At 38.2% G+C, this 17,280-nt stretch overlaps 1 protein-coding gene across 22 annotated transcripts in view; it reads left to right on the top strand.

Annotated features, from left to right (window-relative positions):
* Positions 1 to 17,280, top strand: part of ROBO2 (roundabout guidance receptor 2) — an 839,550-nt gene that overhangs the window by 662,750 nt on the left and 159,520 nt on the right. For all 22 annotated transcript variants that reach the window (XM_081199575.1, XM_081199578.1, XM_081199595.1 and 19 more), the window contains 2 exons: positions 11,615 to 11,772; positions 12,737 to 12,857. In XM_081199575.1, coding sequence (XP_081055701.1) covers positions 11,615 to 11,772; positions 12,737 to 12,857 — 279 coding nt within the window. The remainder of the gene's footprint in view (positions 1 to 11,614; positions 11,773 to 12,736; positions 12,858 to 17,280) is intronic.

The following is a 17,280-nucleotide window of genomic DNA, read 5'->3' on the forward strand; positions in this document are numbered from 1 at the left end:
ATACAACCTGATTTACTGTACAATATAACAGTGTTTAAATCTATGGAGTTTTATAACACACACACACACACACACACACACACACACACACACACACACACAATTTGCTGTCCTCCTACTGCTTCATTTTCCTAAAATTCAGGTCCCATATAGTCTCTTAATTTTGTTGTATTTATCAAAGACAGAAAAGAATTTCCATATCCACGTATAACTATTTAACCAGTTATAATCTTATTTTATGCTTTGTTGTTTAGTCGTGTCCGACTCTTTGTGACCCCATGGACCAGAGCACGCCAGGCACTCCTGTCTTCATTTTATGCTATATTCAGCTATTTGAACCAAATTCACAGTGTTGGGCCCACAGCATGCCTGCATTCATTTAACAAGATGCTAGAAGTTGATAGTTCGAGGAGCATTTTTGAAGTTCACTTCCATGCATAACAGAGAGTGTTAAATACTCTCAAACCTCAACTGCCTTATTCTGGCTGGCAAAGATTAACTTCTCACTTCCTCTTGAGGAACAAGCAACTGTGAACCAGCCGTGGATCGCATTATTTCTAGAGACTTTGGTGCTAATTTGTTTTGTATTGGAGCTACCAGTCCCATTTTGCTCAGTGGGTAGAGCATGAGACTCTTAATTTTAGGGTCCTGGGTTTGAGCCTCACATTGGGCAAAAGATTCTTGCATTGCAAGAGGTTGGATTATGACCCTCATGGTCTCTTCCAATTCTATTATTCTATGATCCCCATCCTGAGCACAGTCCCTTTTGACCATTACACTAAGCAGTGACAGGCATGACTACCACTCACTGGGCTGCCCACTGGTGAGCATATGGGGGTTCTGCAGGCATGGACTCTCGTCTGCCAGGGGGCCCTAGTTGTGCTGTATCTTAACCACCTCAAGCTCTATGCTTTGAATGCAGATTATCTGGCAAAAGTCAGCTCACCCTTCACATTGGGTTTTATACATATGTAAGGTGCTCGTTTATAATTATATGTTGGGAATGATGCATGTTCTGATGTAGCTGCATTTTATACTTTCTGGATGTTTCAAGATCATATTCTGTGTTATAAATCAAGCACTGCTGGCAGTTGTTTCTTTTTGTTTTCCAATGTATTTCTTATCAATTAAAAATTCGGTGTGGCATAAGCAAATTTTTATTCTGAAGGTGTTGCCCAGGTGGTTTATATCTAAAAACTGTGTGTGTGTGTGTGTGTGTGTGTGTGTGTCTGTCTGTCTGTCTGTCTCTCTGTCTGTGTCTGTGTATGTACACGTGTGCTAGAGATCTCATCAGTATTGTGTTCACTAATTATCAGTGACTCTCCATGGGTCTTTCCCAAACTATCTAAATATGCCAGGTATTAAACCTGGGCCCTTCTGAATCTATAGTGAAACAATGGCGCATCTTGCACTTAAAAGTCTGCATCAGGTGTTACTGTAATGCATTTCTACATTCCTGGACAATTCCCCAACTTAATTAAATGACTAATACTTGGCTGTTCTCATTTACTAGAATATGCATACCTTACCTTTTAATGTAACAGTAACTACTCTTCAAGTGCTGTTTATGAACAGAAAATAAATGGAACAAAAATACGCATTGTCTGAAACTAAAAAAAATTAATCTCGTCTTCTTGTCTATCTGTTCCACCCAATTTCATGAGCTGGATTGATATGGCTACTTTTCCTAATTGGAAAAACAACCAAGAATAAGCAATAACATAAAATTATTTTTAGAAATGCATTTTTAATTACTGAGCTGCTTAATTATTGAGTACCATCTAAAGTATCCTGTGAACCTTATCACTATGCAAATGTATTCAGTTTTGGAAACAATTAAATGATAATAAAGCATTCTTTTTTTCTTTTACCATATATTACTGTAATGAAGCTGTTACCTCTCAGTGTGCATTTTAATGAGTTTTAAGTAACATTTTAATGAGCTCAACATTACCATAAACCCAAGGATTAGACTAAATTGAATTTACTGGGAAAAGGGAAAGGTTCATTAAGAGTTAATTATATTGTTTAAGAAAGAATATTATTCATTTTATGAAGTCCCTCAGCTAAGAGCCCACCAACATATCTATGCTTACTAATAGATGTAATAATGTTGTTATTACATTGACACGACACATTGATTTATTTGCTATTATTCTTTTGTGGATTTAATAAAATGTGTTGTTTGTAAATAATATAGCCAGTAATGTAACAAATGCACTGTGACATATTCTTTTTTATAACAAGAAAATAGATTCAACTGTTTTTAAGTCTTTCCCTTTAGAACAACTGCTTTCTGATTTTGTGGTTGTATTACTGTGACTTAAGAGAGAGTTTTATATTAACAAGTTATGGATAATAGACTTCAGCAGCCTTAGAATAATAGAATTGCAGAGCTGGAAGGGACCATGAGGGTCATGTAGTCCAACTTGCTGTAATGCAGGATTCTTTTTTTTGCCCAATGTGGGGCTTGAACCCACAACCCTCATGCTCTACCGACTGAATTATCCAATGCATCCTTCTCCAACTTGGGGCTCTCCAGATGTTCTGTATTACTACAGTTTCCATCATCCCCAGCCAAGATGGCCAAAGCATGGGAATTGTAGCTCCAGACATCTGGACGGTGCCTGGTTGGGGAAGACTGGACTGCAGGCATTTTTCTCCTTAAGTTAACATTGGCTACTGTGCCATTCCCAATGAATATTCCTTAGGATGCAAAATGTTTATGCATGTTTGTTGGACCAGCTATGTTTAAGGAAGGAAGAATGAGGCCGGGGGAAGGCTGGCGCTGCAGCAAAATGCTGCTGAACACGCCCCCACCGTGGCCCCCGGTTGGATGGCCACCGAGGGGGGCGTGAGCGCCAGCCAGGTGAGTGGGCAGCAGGGGGCCACGCCCCCTGCTAGCCGGAGCTCGAGCCCCGACCACAACCCCTCCCCTCCCCTTCGGGGAGGAGAGTCTTTCCTTAGGATGCAAAATGTTTATGCATGTTTGTTGGACCAGCTATGTTTAATAGAATATGGTTGGGAGGTTGTAGTCATTGGCTACTGCCATTTTGGGTGGGTGGGTATTTTACCGAATTTCAAAATATTAACAAATACAAACAATAAAACGGGTTCTCAAGCATGCAAATAATAATAATAGCAAAGCATAATAATAGCAAAGCATAATAATAATTCAGTATTAGAAATTAACAGCGTAATGATACCAGACAAAGTATAATACACTTTACCATTAACGTTGCAATGTTTCCCTTATTACATTTACTTACCACAGTTTTGTGTAGATTGATAACATGCTACACATTTCAGACAACACGAATAAGAAAAGGCATAATTTATACCATTTTCGACCATATCTGTAAGGTCTGCTTGACCTTACAGAATATTGTTTATGCTTAAGTATGAAAATGTTCCTTTTGAAATTAGGTCTAACCTCTTAAAAGGATTCTGTGAAACTATTGGAAATTGCAAATGTAAAAGATTCAATTAATATTCCCACTTAAAAAGATCACTGGGATCCGTTCCGACTTGTACTCTACTTTTTGATTCATCAAGTTTGAGGCCACCTCCCTATCGTGGTTACTAAGCAATGCTTTCCTACTCTTTAGGCCCAAATATCTCAAATTCATTCATTTTCCTTTCCACACCAAAAGTCCATAAAGGATTGTTTAGTTATTATTAATAAATATCAGCAAAAAAATAAATAAATTCTATAGCAGTTTTGCCTCCAGTATCTTCAACAACCGCTTCTCCATATTAAACAATAATAAATCTTTTCATTTTTGTTCACAGAAGTATCTTTGCTGTGGTCATATGTTAAAATAATTTTCCATAGTTATTTAACTTATTGTGTATTCATCAATTCACACCCAGTTCCATATCTTCTGATCCCATTTCTTGTTATATTTGCCATGGTTTTCCATCCTGATTTTAAAAATGTATATCTTCCATTTGCACTACTTCCACTCTTTTTTCAAGAAAAACACCAAAGCCTTGATAGCTTTTTCCTTTGAATTCATTCCAAATTGTACACCAAATGCTCTCTCTCCAGTTTATCTCTGCCAGCTCAGGATGTCTCCTCATCTCTCTGTCCATGGCTTCATTCCACTCCTCCAACACCTGCCATTTGGCTATTTCAGTCTTCTAGATACCCTTGCAAAGGACTTATCCATTTCATCCAACTCTACCATTTTATTCTCCTATTCTGGCAATCCTTTATCGATAATGTTCTCCAAAGCCTCTGTGTCTTCATTAAATCCCTTTTCCTTTTCATTCTTTGCTGGTTCATTTACATCAATTACAGTTCTGATCTATTTTCATTGTTCCTCCAATAACTGCTGCAAGATGCCAATAGCCAATGGAGCATCAAAGGATGTATTTGCCATACTGGGGGGGGGGGTTCTTTGTCTTATAAAAAGCTCAATTGATACCTTAAGATCTTCACAGTCTCCACTTTAAAAACTTCTGTCTCCCGTCTCCATCTTAAGATGTCCCACAGCATTTCTTATCTATCCACATTCTTTCCCACAGGGGGAAATGTGACATAGGAAAATTACTTTTGGTTTGGAGTTAACACTTTCATTGAGAAAACAGAGTGTTAAAAATAAAGTAAGAATTTCTAGCAATCAGAACTCCATTTAAATCTTTCTTGGTTGCTAAAATTAGGGCATGGTTTTAGTTATGCCTTCAATCTTTTAATGATCGACTCTTCTTAAACCAGACAGAAGCTCACATACTGGATATAAACTTCTACTGGCGGACGGGTAACCTCTATAACCTTTAAAGCAGCCATAAAGATAATTAGAGAAAGGTAGGCTTTGTCGACCTTATGCCTTGGGGCTGTTGGATGGTTTGGGGGCACAATTTTATTTCCTCCACTCTACGTCACTCACTCTCATCTGGGTTCCTTGCAGCTTCTCAGTTTCCCAGAATAGAAGTGGACTTTTTCCAAGCATCAGAGGTTAATCCCTTGTTCACTCTATTTTTCAAGAGTGAATTTACTAAGCAAGATTCAAAGCTTGGCTATCATCAAGCACCATGTAATTATCTCTGTTGGCAAGCAACCAAAAGAAGATGTTCAGTTTGTCAAATCTTCACCAAGAAGTCACATATGTCTTTAATTTGTTTCCTAATTTTTATGGAACCAGTTTGTTTATGGTAATGTTCTAATTTTTCCAATTCAAGATGTAAAGATGTTGCTGCTTAAGCATGTTGTTTAGACATCTTATTTTTTTTCCTGCCATACAACATTCTCTTTCTACTGCTTTCATAGCATCCCATATTATTTTTTCCTGGTAACGTCTGCAGTATGTTCAACATATTCTGAAATGCTTGTGAAAATGGCTTCCACAGATTATTGGTTAGTAAGTAATTTAGCATCAAAATGCCATGAGGATATGGTTCCATGCATGTTTAAAAGATGGACAAAAGATGGAAGATGTTGCTAATTTTAGTTTCTGGGATTTTATTTTTAAGTGAAGTGGACATAAGTTTATAATGTAGTCTACATTTTTTAAAATACGTTTGTGAGTTTAAACTAAAATCTTTCTTTTTTATGAAAGGATCCTCATACATCAATCAAATCATATTTATTTATAAAGATGTAGATCTGTCTCCACCCATGATTAATTCATCTTCTGCAAAGTTCTGTAACTGTCTAAGTATGGAGGTAAAAAAAAATAGCAGTTTTATTTGGGGGTATATGTAGAAACTAAGGTGAAAGTCTGAAGACTGACATTACCTTATTCTTTGAACTCCATTTGGTAGACTGCTAATGGAAAAGTATATTCCAAGCTCTTTCTATACATGTGGGGCATGTGCGAACAGTAGACATGGTTCAGTGAAAAAGGTCATTGGATAAGAACAGTTTACTGTTTTGTTTTGTTTTTGTTAAACCTCAAGGTTTGAAAATATACAAACCTAGGGATACAAAAATATACACATACTATATTTTCTGAAATTGCTCACAAATCTATATTAAGCCTTCTACAATTAAGGAATATTAACCATTTTTTAATTCCAAAAGAACAGTATTTTGACATTTATATTGTAGGATTTAGGCTGTTTGGCTAAAGGGGAATGTATTCAACAACATTAGAAGAAAAATATGTCTGTTGTGAACCTGGAAATATTTTCAGCATGATCCAAAACATTCCATTATCATATGCATAGTGCATGTAAAATAATTTCAGTCTGATCTTAAAGAAATCTATATCAACAAAAAGCACGCTCAGAAATGCTTATTGCTTTTCTCTCCCTTCCTTGGTTGTCAGAACAAAAGTGATGCCTTTGAAGATTTATGGCTGATGTGTAATGAGATTGCTGAATGTTAACTGCAGCATTCAGAATTCATTAGGGGCTAAAAGCGAGGGGGAGATAAGGTTATAGGGGCTTCACTACAGCGTAGATAGGTCATATAACTTTGTTTTCCATCTCCTAGTTTACTCATAAATATTTTATATTCTGGATTAGAAAGACTTCCACTCCTCATATCATCCAACAGTCAAATAGAATCTTTCCAGAAAATACAAAGATGTCAGCTTGCATTCAGTTGAACACAGTGAATTCTAAGAACGTATAGGATCTTCTTTTTGTCCTATTGGTGTGGGGAAAATAAAAAGCAGACAGCAGTAAGAGAGCATCAACAGAAATAATAAAGCATCAGCAGAAACCTGTGTGCGCAAGAAAGTTAACTTCCTTAAATCACATAACTGTTGATGACATATTTAACAGACTGACTCCCAGTGGCTGTAACATATGATTGTAACACCTGATGCAACTGAAGAAGACGGAATCTTCTCTAAAGTAAGGCAAGGCTCAGAAAGCCTATGAGGGATTTCCCCAGTGTTTAATCAGATGGTGATATTTTGAATGATTTTGCTGAAAAAATAGTTTGAAAGGATTGAAGGTCATAAAAACAATCTGATCATTCAGTTGTTACTATTTTAGTCCCAGAGATATGAAAGAGAAAATAAGAATTATGATATTGTATGCATAAAAGTCTGTCTCAGCTAAGTGTATAGAACATAAATACTTGCATGAGAGTGTGAGAAGTTTTTAACAAACAATATCAAGTATACACTCTTAGCATCACTTTCTCTAATATCAAACTTGGGCAGTGAATGGTGACAGAACTACAGTGGTACCTCAGGTTAAGTACTTAATTCATTCCAGAGGTCCGTTCTTAACCTGAAACTGTTCTTAACCTGAAGCACCACTTTAGCTAATGGGGCCTCCTGCTGCTGCCGCACCACTGGAGCACGATTTCTGTTCTCATCCTGAAGCAAAGTTCTTAACCCGAGGTACTATTTCTGGGTTAGCGGAGTCTGTAACCTGAAGCGTATGTGACCTGAAGCGTATGTAACCCAGGGTACCACTGTATAGCCAAAAACAGCATGCTTCTGATAACCAAAGGTGAGATGTTGCAATACTCAAGATTTACGAAAGTACAAAACATATGGGGGGGAACCTAATGGGAACCCTCCCCTTTAAAAACAGCTTAATGGGAGCTGAGCATGCTCTGTAGTTGCTGAAAGCTGAGTGTTGGCTGGGAGGAAAGTCTTAAAGATAATCAGCCAAAAGCATAGATGGGATAGGAGTTAGTAAAGGAACAACTAGTTTTGGAGACTGTGAGACGATTTCTGTGAGACATTCTATTTTCTACTTGCAATAAATCAAACTTGGTGCGCTGGGGGACAGGTGGCAATGGCAGTGTAGCGGCCATATCACTGGGAAGGCGTTTTCAGGTCTCATAGCCCATGTTTGTCTTGCTTAATTTGCCATTATAGTTCAACATTAAGATAAGTAAATATAGAAATCTAATTAAGCTGCTGGTAGCGACAAACATTTTGGGTTTGGTTTTTGTAAGCTTAAACCCATGTTTGGACAACTCTTCAAGCCAAATTTTGGTTTAGACTCACTGAGTTAAAAGGACCATGGAAGTACAAAGCTGCTACAGTCTTTTCTCCAGGACCCTTCATATTCATATTTAACCATGGTTTGGCTTAGCAAATACAGTATAGCAACAATGATTTGGAATGTGCCAAATCCCATAGAAATCATTTTGATTTTTCTTGGATAAATAAATACAACTCTGAGGGTTGTACATAATTTGCTACAATAGCTTACGGTTGTGGGGTGGGAGGGCAAGTGGTAGCCCAATGATTTTATGATACAGGAGGACTGGATCCATCGCAATCTCCTGAAAGATGGCTTGAGACTACTTATCATCTGACAGGGGATTCTCCCATCACAGTTTCATAAAATGAGAGGACCAAAACAGTGTATTGTATAAAATACATCTGTTATTTTAAATATTGATGTGTGTGTGTGTATATGGAATTTAGAAAACAGTCCCTGTAATATATTTGTGTAGATAGAAGGAGAAACCAGGCACTGTGGCAAAAGAATGTAAATTATCCAAAATCTCCTGACAGAGCTGTACTTTTCCCTTCTAGCTTAGTTGCTTTGACCATAGGCTAGGGACTCATGGGACACAGACCAGATTGAAAACTAGAAGCAGACAGATGGTTATTTGTAATCATCATGTAAATGTAAATCCTATTAAAATGTGTTCCCCCCCTTTTCTTGGGGTCTGAGAGCTTTTATGGTAGAAGGAAGGATTACACTATGGATATATTAATGATTATGACCCCCTCTTTTACTTCACCAAAAAACACTCAGACTCATTTAAACAAATCGTCAGAGTCACAGAGGATAAAATGAATTCCCTTTGTATAAAATTCCTAGAGTTTACAGACGTTAGTTTGACTTGGTCTGGATTTGGGCATTAAACTGGCATATTTAGTGAGGAGTTGCTTTGGTAGCAAGCCTTCCCCCGTTGCAGCAGGTGCTTTAGCTGCAAGCGTTTCTCTTCGCTATACTGTTGCAACATGAAGCTTTCAACCATTAATGAACTTTTACATTTCAAATGAAAACGGGAAATGGTACTTCAGAAGTATATGCATTCTTCATCAAAGAAAGACCTAGAATGCCACAATTAAATTTTGTCTGGAGCATTATTGTGTGTGTGCTGTAGAGCATAATATTGTATTGCATTGAACCATCCGGTGTGAGACTGAAATAAATGGTTGAGGTCCATCATCACTTCCTTGACTGATTCTCTGCCTACTCTCAGATGTTTCCAATCCCAGAATAAAATGGCCAAACTGCCATTAGTTTAGCTGTGCACTTATTCTCATCTCCTACAGAATGACAGAATATCTGAAACAGCTGCTTCGCAAGACGATTTTCCCTATGGGCTTGCTTTGCAAGACGAAAATGTCTTGCGAGTGTTCCGATTCCCCCCCCCCGCTTTCCCCCCCTTTTCTAAGCCGCTAATAGCCTTTTAGCCACTAATCCGCTAAGCCTTTAATAGCCGCTAAACCGCTAATAGCCGCTAAACCGCTAATAGCGCTAATCCGCTAAACTGCTAATAGGGTTGCTTCGCAAGACGAAAAAACCACTAGACGAAGAGACTCGCAGAACGGATTAATTTCGTCTTGCGAGGCACCACTGTAATCTAGATTGGGGGCAGGTGGCATGGATTACAGTGAGTCGAAAGTGATTGCTTGATCACTGACAGAAGACAGTAGAAAAAGCATACCCTGATGCTAAAATTTAATTATCCTAAAGTGGGCAGCCAGTGATTATGTAAATAATCCAGAGGCTAAGTAGAGTTTAGAGATCAGTGTTTCCAGTATTGTAACGTGCTGGGATTGGTGCTTGACTTTCTGTGTAATTTTTAAATTGTACTTTTTGATCCTGAATATTACTAAACTTCCATTTGTGAAATAAACTTTTTTCCCTCATTATTTTCTAACTTTCTGTGTTTGTATATTGATATACACAGAGGAATATTACAGAATGGAAAATTTTGTGGATTGTCATTGTTGAATATGCTGGCTTCTGATAGTGTATTTCTTACTTCTGTGTTTTGGATATACTTTGCCACATTCTGTGCTCTTCTGTGTTAGGATATCATCATTCTATTTTGTCTCCAAAATTAACTATTCCTCACTCTTTTCTTTCTTTTCTATCAAATGTGAATTCTTGACAGATGCAAATATATAAATCTTACTTGCTTTTTTCATGGGAAAGATTTGTATAATATGCACCAGTCCAGAGGATGCCTTTCATTTGAAGCTTTAGGCAAGAAAAATGTGGGAAGAGGGTTCTGAAATATGCCCTTCACCCTGCCAGATGTGTTCCTTTAGAGAAAGTGGAGTTCTTGCCAGAATGATTTTTACGCCAATTCTTTTATTTTTATTTTCTGCGTCTAGACATGGTGTACATAAACAGCTCCTTTTTATATTAGAAACTAAATTAACCTTTAATTAGTTTCTCCCTCTCTTAGGATTTACCTGTGTGCCTTGAAAATGCTAAAACGATAAGCAGAAACCCATATCTGTAGCTGAGAGCCAGATTTATATGCAGGCTCACCTCAACCCATTCAGTGGCTAATCCTTGTGCATATAAATTTTATCCTTGCATGTAACACACGAAAATGGGAAATGTGCAGTTCAAAATGTTAAAATGGAGCACATTTTATTAACAGCAAAAGCAGTAAATTAAATCTGCTTATAAGTGAAGAGTGAACATTTTTGCTGAACTGTTCCAGACTGCTCCTTTAGTGAGACACAGGCTTTTCTTGATTTCTCAGAGGGCCCTTGTTCCACTAAAGGTGAAATCTGTATTAAAACAGTAATGAGCCTCTTGCATAGTTGAACTACAAGAGAGGAGATGCCCTAATTTTTAGTAGCTGATTTTGGAGCTCTTTTCAGTTCTGTGTTGTTAAGGGTGGCAATTAACCTAGAGACTGAAATATGCATGGAAGAATAATGATAAAATGATATCATTTCTGAACACTAAAGTCGAATCCCTGTGCTGTGACATAATTTCTATAAGAAGGTAGTTCCCTAAACTAGTTTTCCAACAGTTGAGAGTAACCTGCAAGTATTTTCTCCCTTCTGGTTTTCTCTTACAATCATAGCAGCAAAGATAATAAGTGAGAATAAAAAAACATAACTTTATGTATATCTAGATCTTGGCATCCTTCATGAATTGTTGTTGCTGTTTATTATTATTATTAAACAGTAGAAGTAAAACTGTGTAGTGTGTCACCTCTTCTTTTGCCCAGATGACTTTAAAGCGACTGCTGTGGATATAGGTGCCAGTTGAGAGACAGGATTTCCAAAAGGTTGCAAGCAAAGTCCAGCGTGCTGTTTTCCTTAATGAAAAGAATTCAGTGTCAGAATGGCAATCATACTATTAGGGTTTTTTGTCCTCAGAAGGTCGCATTGGCCAGATGTCACTTGGCAGGTGTGGCTGCAGAATAAAAGAGAAACTGGGTGTGTATGTGTGCATTTATATGAGAGATACTGCTACAAAATACATATGCATAGCCTGTACTCATATGCTGAGAATCGGCCACCTATGGAGTCATATTTATTTCTGGTATAGTGGCTGATTGGGATGGATTTTTTATAATGCATGTTAAATAGCCACCAAAGAAATTTTGACCAAGAATTTTTTTTTCTTTGCCGGTATGCTGTTATAATAAATCTTCTTTCTTTTTTCTTCCTTTCTTTTATTTATATATATTTTTTTGTATCAGTGCTACGGGATGATTTCCGACAAAATCCCACAGATGTTGTTGTGGCAGCAGGTGAACCAGCTATTTTAGAGTGCCAGCCTCCTCGAGGACATCCTGAGCCCACTATCTACTGGAAAAAAGACAAAATCCGAATAGATGACAGAGAAGAGAGAATCAGTGTAAGTCTGTCCTGCTGAAATGGGAACCTAAAAAATATTGATCAATTTGCTAAAAGGTGAATCTCAGTGTGAGTTTTCTGGTAAATTGGAGCATTTAATTAAGCACTGCGGCTAAATAACTGAATGTGGGAGAATCACAGTATGGACAGCGATGCTCTTGGGCCTCTTCTCATAAGCATTTTTCAGGTGGAAGGGTGATAAAAAAGTTCCTTTTCCCATCAATTGTCCAGTGAAAGTGCACTTGTGAAATCCCTTTGTGACCAAAAGCACCAAATATTTCAAAGACATTTGAAAGAACTGAGGTCACCAAAGTGTCCTGCTACGCCCCTTTCACAAATTTTAAATATCGTATTTTTTGCTCTATAAGACTTTTTCCCTCCTAAAAAGTAAGGGGAAATGTGTGTGCGTCTTATGGAGCAAATGCAGGCTGCGCAGCTATCCCAGAAGCCAGAACAGCGAGAGGGAGCGCTGCGCAGCAATCCCTCTCGCTGTTCTAGCTTCTGGCTTAGCCGCGCTCTGTCCCTTCCCCCATCTCCCGGAAAAGCCCGCAAGAGCCGCGCTCTCTTTAAAGAGCCGTGCAGAGTGTGTGTGCGGCTCTTGGGGGCTTTTTCCTGAGGAGGGAGAAGGGCAACCCGTCAGTGACACTGCACTGTGCAAGCACCGCACACACGCTCCATGCAGCTTGTGAAAGAGAGCACTGAGCAGAACCTGGGATGCAGACAGGCTCTGCTCAGCGCTCCCTTTAAAGAATATTTTTTTCTTGCATTCCCCCTCTAAAAACTAGGTGCGTCTTATGGAGCAAAAATTATGGTAATCTTACATGAAGAATAGTGCTTTAGAAATAGTAATTACATTTGCTAATATTTATAAATATTGCTACTGGTGTTTTTCTTTTTATCTTTAGTTATATGAAACCGCTTACAGTGTGCTAAAACTTAGCCTTTTTTCATTTTTTCCCTGATAGATAAGAGGTGGAAAGCTTATGATTTCGAACACAAGAAAGAGTGATGCTGGAATGTATACATGTGTTGGCACCAATATGGTGGGAGAACGGGATAGTGACCCAGCAGAGCTCACTGTCTTTGGTAAGGGAACTTCTGAGATATTTGCTTCCTTCTGTTATTGAGCTGCAGGCACAAAATATATATATAAATGTTAGCTTTCTATTGTCACATCTACAATAATGGAGAATTGCCCACGTTAGTTTATGGCTTTCCCGCACTGAATAATTGTTTTCTGATAAGTAAAATCATAATGCATTAGCGTTTCCATTACAGGTACTGGATTAAGGTTAGGAATTACTCAGTTCCACATAGTTAAATTAGGTAAAGATTTTATCTTCCTTTGCACTGTTGGAAATATAGTGAAATATTTCCTTGGAAACAATGTGGATTGCTGTCTGAAAGTACAGAAAATCCCAATGAATTTTGCTAAAGGAATTTAGTGCTAGGAATGAAAATCATTTGTAAATGTAAATGTCTATCCAAAAGAACATTTTAGTGATCATCATAGTATATATTCCTCTACACATGGGAGTTTAATCAATGTCTTTATTTTTCACCACTTCTTTAAAGTAAAAGTACACATTTCAATCCCACAAAATAGTTTATTTTGGCAGATCTCAGTTTCGTTCATTCTTCAAGCTGGCCAGAATTGTATTCAACTAACTTTTTCTCAGAGTAAAACCATTCAGATTAATGGACCTAAATTAGTCATGGCAATGAATTTCCATGGATCTACTCTGATCACCTCGCTGCCTTGTGGGACATCTTTGGGAGAGGAAAAGGCTAAGAAATAAACACTACTCAAATTCAGAGTGGAGTGGACAATTCTTCTGGCAACTTCTGCAGCCAAGCTGGTACCAAATGTATTGCTCTGTTTTTCTTTGGACCACATCAGTGAGTCCAAGAGCGGAGGCCACTATACACACTGCCCAGGCTTGTGCCTTGGAGAGGTCACTCCAGTGCTTCTAACACAGCAAAACCAACGCAGAAGACAGCAGTTGCGAGTTACCGGTCTCTGCAGCCACAGCAGGCACTGTGATTCTGCAGTGGTTTGACTTCACCCTTGGAGGTACACTGCATTGTCTCTCGAGACAGATGGATGCCAACAACTCTGAGCAAAAGTTAGTTGAATACAACCCAAAGACTTTCTCTTTACTAGTAATTTATCAGACATTATTGTCTATTTAATATGCATTTCATCCACAACACAAGCCAGAGGGGTTCACTAGGAGTAAGTCCCATTGAACTTATTAGGACTTCTGAGGATTGTACTGGGCTATAGCATTGGGTTTGTATTTTAGGAAACTCACATTTAAATTCTGCGTTGACTCCATGGTAGCCACTATAATAGCATCTGCAGAACTACACTCTTTGGTTATCTGAAGGTAGTTGCAATAGGAATGCTTTGCAACCTCAGGAGTGCATAAACATTCACGTCTGTCAGGCACTGGATGTAGAAAGTGGTTCATACAAGAGAATGGCAAACAAATATTATTTAAGTGTCTGTGAATAATTTGGTTAACTTTCCTTCTTCCAAACCATGTAGGCAGGAAGAAGAAACAGTATCAAAAGGAAATGTAATGTAATGAAAATATGTACTGTAAGCCCACAACTTATGCACATTTAACGTGTGTGCATTCATCTTTACGCACTTGGCAAAAGTTTTTAAAGTGGGGCAGGCATCTGGGGGGAAAGACTTTGGCAAGCTTGGCAATCCCACCTGCCATAGCTATGGGCCAACATTATTATTAGCCAGGCAAGCATGTTTTGCATTTTTCTGAAATGACCCCTTGATGTTGGGCCAACATCAATTTTCAGTATGATTCACATATTACATTTTTATATTGGCTTTACCTAGTGACTTTTGCAACGTGATAAAATTATAGAATATGGGGAGGAGGCATTCTAATTTCCAGTTAAAATGCATTTTACTTAATTTATAAGTCCCAATAAGCATGGACCTAACACCACACTGTTTGCTTGAATTACCACACATTAAGAAAACAAAACCCCAAACATACAATTATCATGCCAAGTCGTGTTTACCTGTGTTTTGTGTGTATCTGAGATGACATTGCTTTCCATGAGCAACTCACTCTGATAAGGATATAGTAAAATTTCACCATGTTGGATGATGAGTTTTCTGACTACTTGAGATAGTTTTATTAATGTGCTTAAGCAGTATGACCTGCCATGAAGATGCTGAAGTTAACCTGCCATGGAAGTGCTAAAGTTAACACTAGTAATTGTTATTTTGGCTTCAGGAAGTCTGCCTTAAGCAACTCAAGGCACTTAAACATTCCACCTTAGGTGGTCAATCTTGATTTAAACGCCTTTTTCTAGAAAACCAGATGCCTGGGGACCTACACACGCAAATGCCTTTTTCTAGAAACCCAGACCTGTAAATGTTGGTCATGTACTTAAAATAAAACCCAGAACAGGAAATTAAGGTTGGTTTGTGTGGGAAAGTGAAAGCATTTAATAACATTTCTGGCAAGTCCACGGAAAGTGCTGAAAGTGCTGAAAGAGATAGACAGAAGTTAATTAGTCATTTGCTGATTAATCTTTATTCTTCCTTTAAAACATGTGAAAAATGCTTTCGCTTTGTCCATATCCTGTTTTAAATGTTTCTACATATTGGTTTTCAAACATTTCCAGGATTCAATCCCTTATTATTTTGGTCTTGAAATGCTCTCTACCTAAAGTCAATTTTGGTGTGTCACTCATAACTGATCTCTAGGTCCCCATGCTGTGAATTTAGCTTCAGGCATTGCCTCTGGTGAAACTGAGTAACAGTAAGTAGGCTGGTTACCAGGGGTCCTGTGGGAACAGTAGGGAGGTCAGGACTAGAATTGTACATAAAGCATTTTTCTTAAATAGCATTGGACTAAAACTTTAAATACACTCAACAAAATAAAAAGAGAGAAATGGGGCTATGAGTACCCGTACTTAAGGAAAATGTGATTTTCAGAATCTTCTACCAAGATGTGAACTTGATTGGATAATGTCCAATGCAAATTGAGAATATTTTCTGTATGTCAACAAGCAGCATTGTCAGGGTGTTTTAGTGTTTAAGTGCGGAAATTCTACACACCCCTCCACTCTAGTAACCCACTACATATATAGGAAACCCAAACTGAGATTAAATATATGTGTTAGAAATGCATCTAAATATCTAATATGTAACTGTCCTAAATACATGTTTTTATTCACAAAAGTAACATGATACACAATGCATCATTTATGTTGTCAGGATCCCTATTCTTTAAGTTATGTGGATGTACATTGCTAAGGACACAGAAATCTAGTATCAGTTCAATTGTTGGTTTCTCTGAGGTAATGGAGAAAGTTTCTTAGACTTGTAGTTGGCTGAATTTTTTCTATAGAAACATCCAAAGATGCTCTTAGTTGTCTGTTGGGTTGAAATAACCGACAGACGAGTAGCAAGTGTCATGTGGGAGGCATCTCTTGAGCAAGTCTCGAGAAGTCCCTTTTATTGAATATTACAGCAATTGCCACGTATGTGCTTATTGCTGATTGGTTAACACAAGTACAAAGCAAAGGTTACATATAGGCATTAATCACCAATAGATTAAAGGCTGGGAAAGGGAGCACAGAACTAGACAGGCATGAAAACCTCCTAATTAAATTATAACTAGTGATTGAAGCAGTACTTCCCAGCAGTTGTCTATGTACTGCTTCATTATAGGTAGTGGATTGTAGCCAATAGTGGCTTTATACTGCTTGTGCAAGGTGTGGTTTATCTTTTCCACCAGCTGCAGCCTTCTGTATCCTGTCCTGCTCTTTCCAGGGGGCATGGGGGTGGGGTAGGGGCTCTATGGATAGCTGTTTGAACCAAAGGTGAGACTGTGCCAGAAGCCTTGTAAATGCCATCTTGGTAGTCAAGAGAACTCTGAAATAAATTGGTGGTAGTTGTAAATATGAGATCACCTATGTTTATGCACTTGCTATGTTTATGCTAATTGGCTGGCTTTGACGTTACTCTCATCTGTGGGCTTGGAGTGTTGGGCTCTGGGCCCAGAGAAGGAAGCTATCTGTAAGACTTGGATATTTGCCACCTATGCCCTCATCAGCCAGGTGGAGTAATGGGAGGTTCTGGCCAAAGTGACATATGATGCTTTGTGTATAAAGAATGTATAAATGTTTGCTTAGGTGCAAACAAGTCGTGAAGACCTCTCATTGCTTCGTTTTGGTCCATCCTGAATCTGTAATGGGAGTGGGCTTTGAAGGCTGTGTTGTAAGTTTACTCTTCCTTATGATAAAGCACTAGAATTGATCACTCTGGTGTTTTTGACATCCTTCACCAATCCATTTGCAAACCATTCTTTTTGCCCTGCAGTTCAGAACAGCTGTAATCGGTGAAAAACATGTGCACAACTTTACCTGAGTGGAAGTGCTTTCCATGAGCACAAAGCCACCATTGGATAAACTCCTATATATTAGAGCAAAGAACGTGAAAAAAGATAGCTTTGAGTTTGTGTAT

The sequence above is a fragment of the Podarcis bocagei genome (assembly GCF_964188305.1).
Source record: "Podarcis bocagei genome assembly, chromosome: 6".
Lineage (NCBI taxonomy): Eukaryota > Metazoa > Chordata > Lepidosauria > Squamata > Lacertidae > Podarcis > Podarcis bocagei.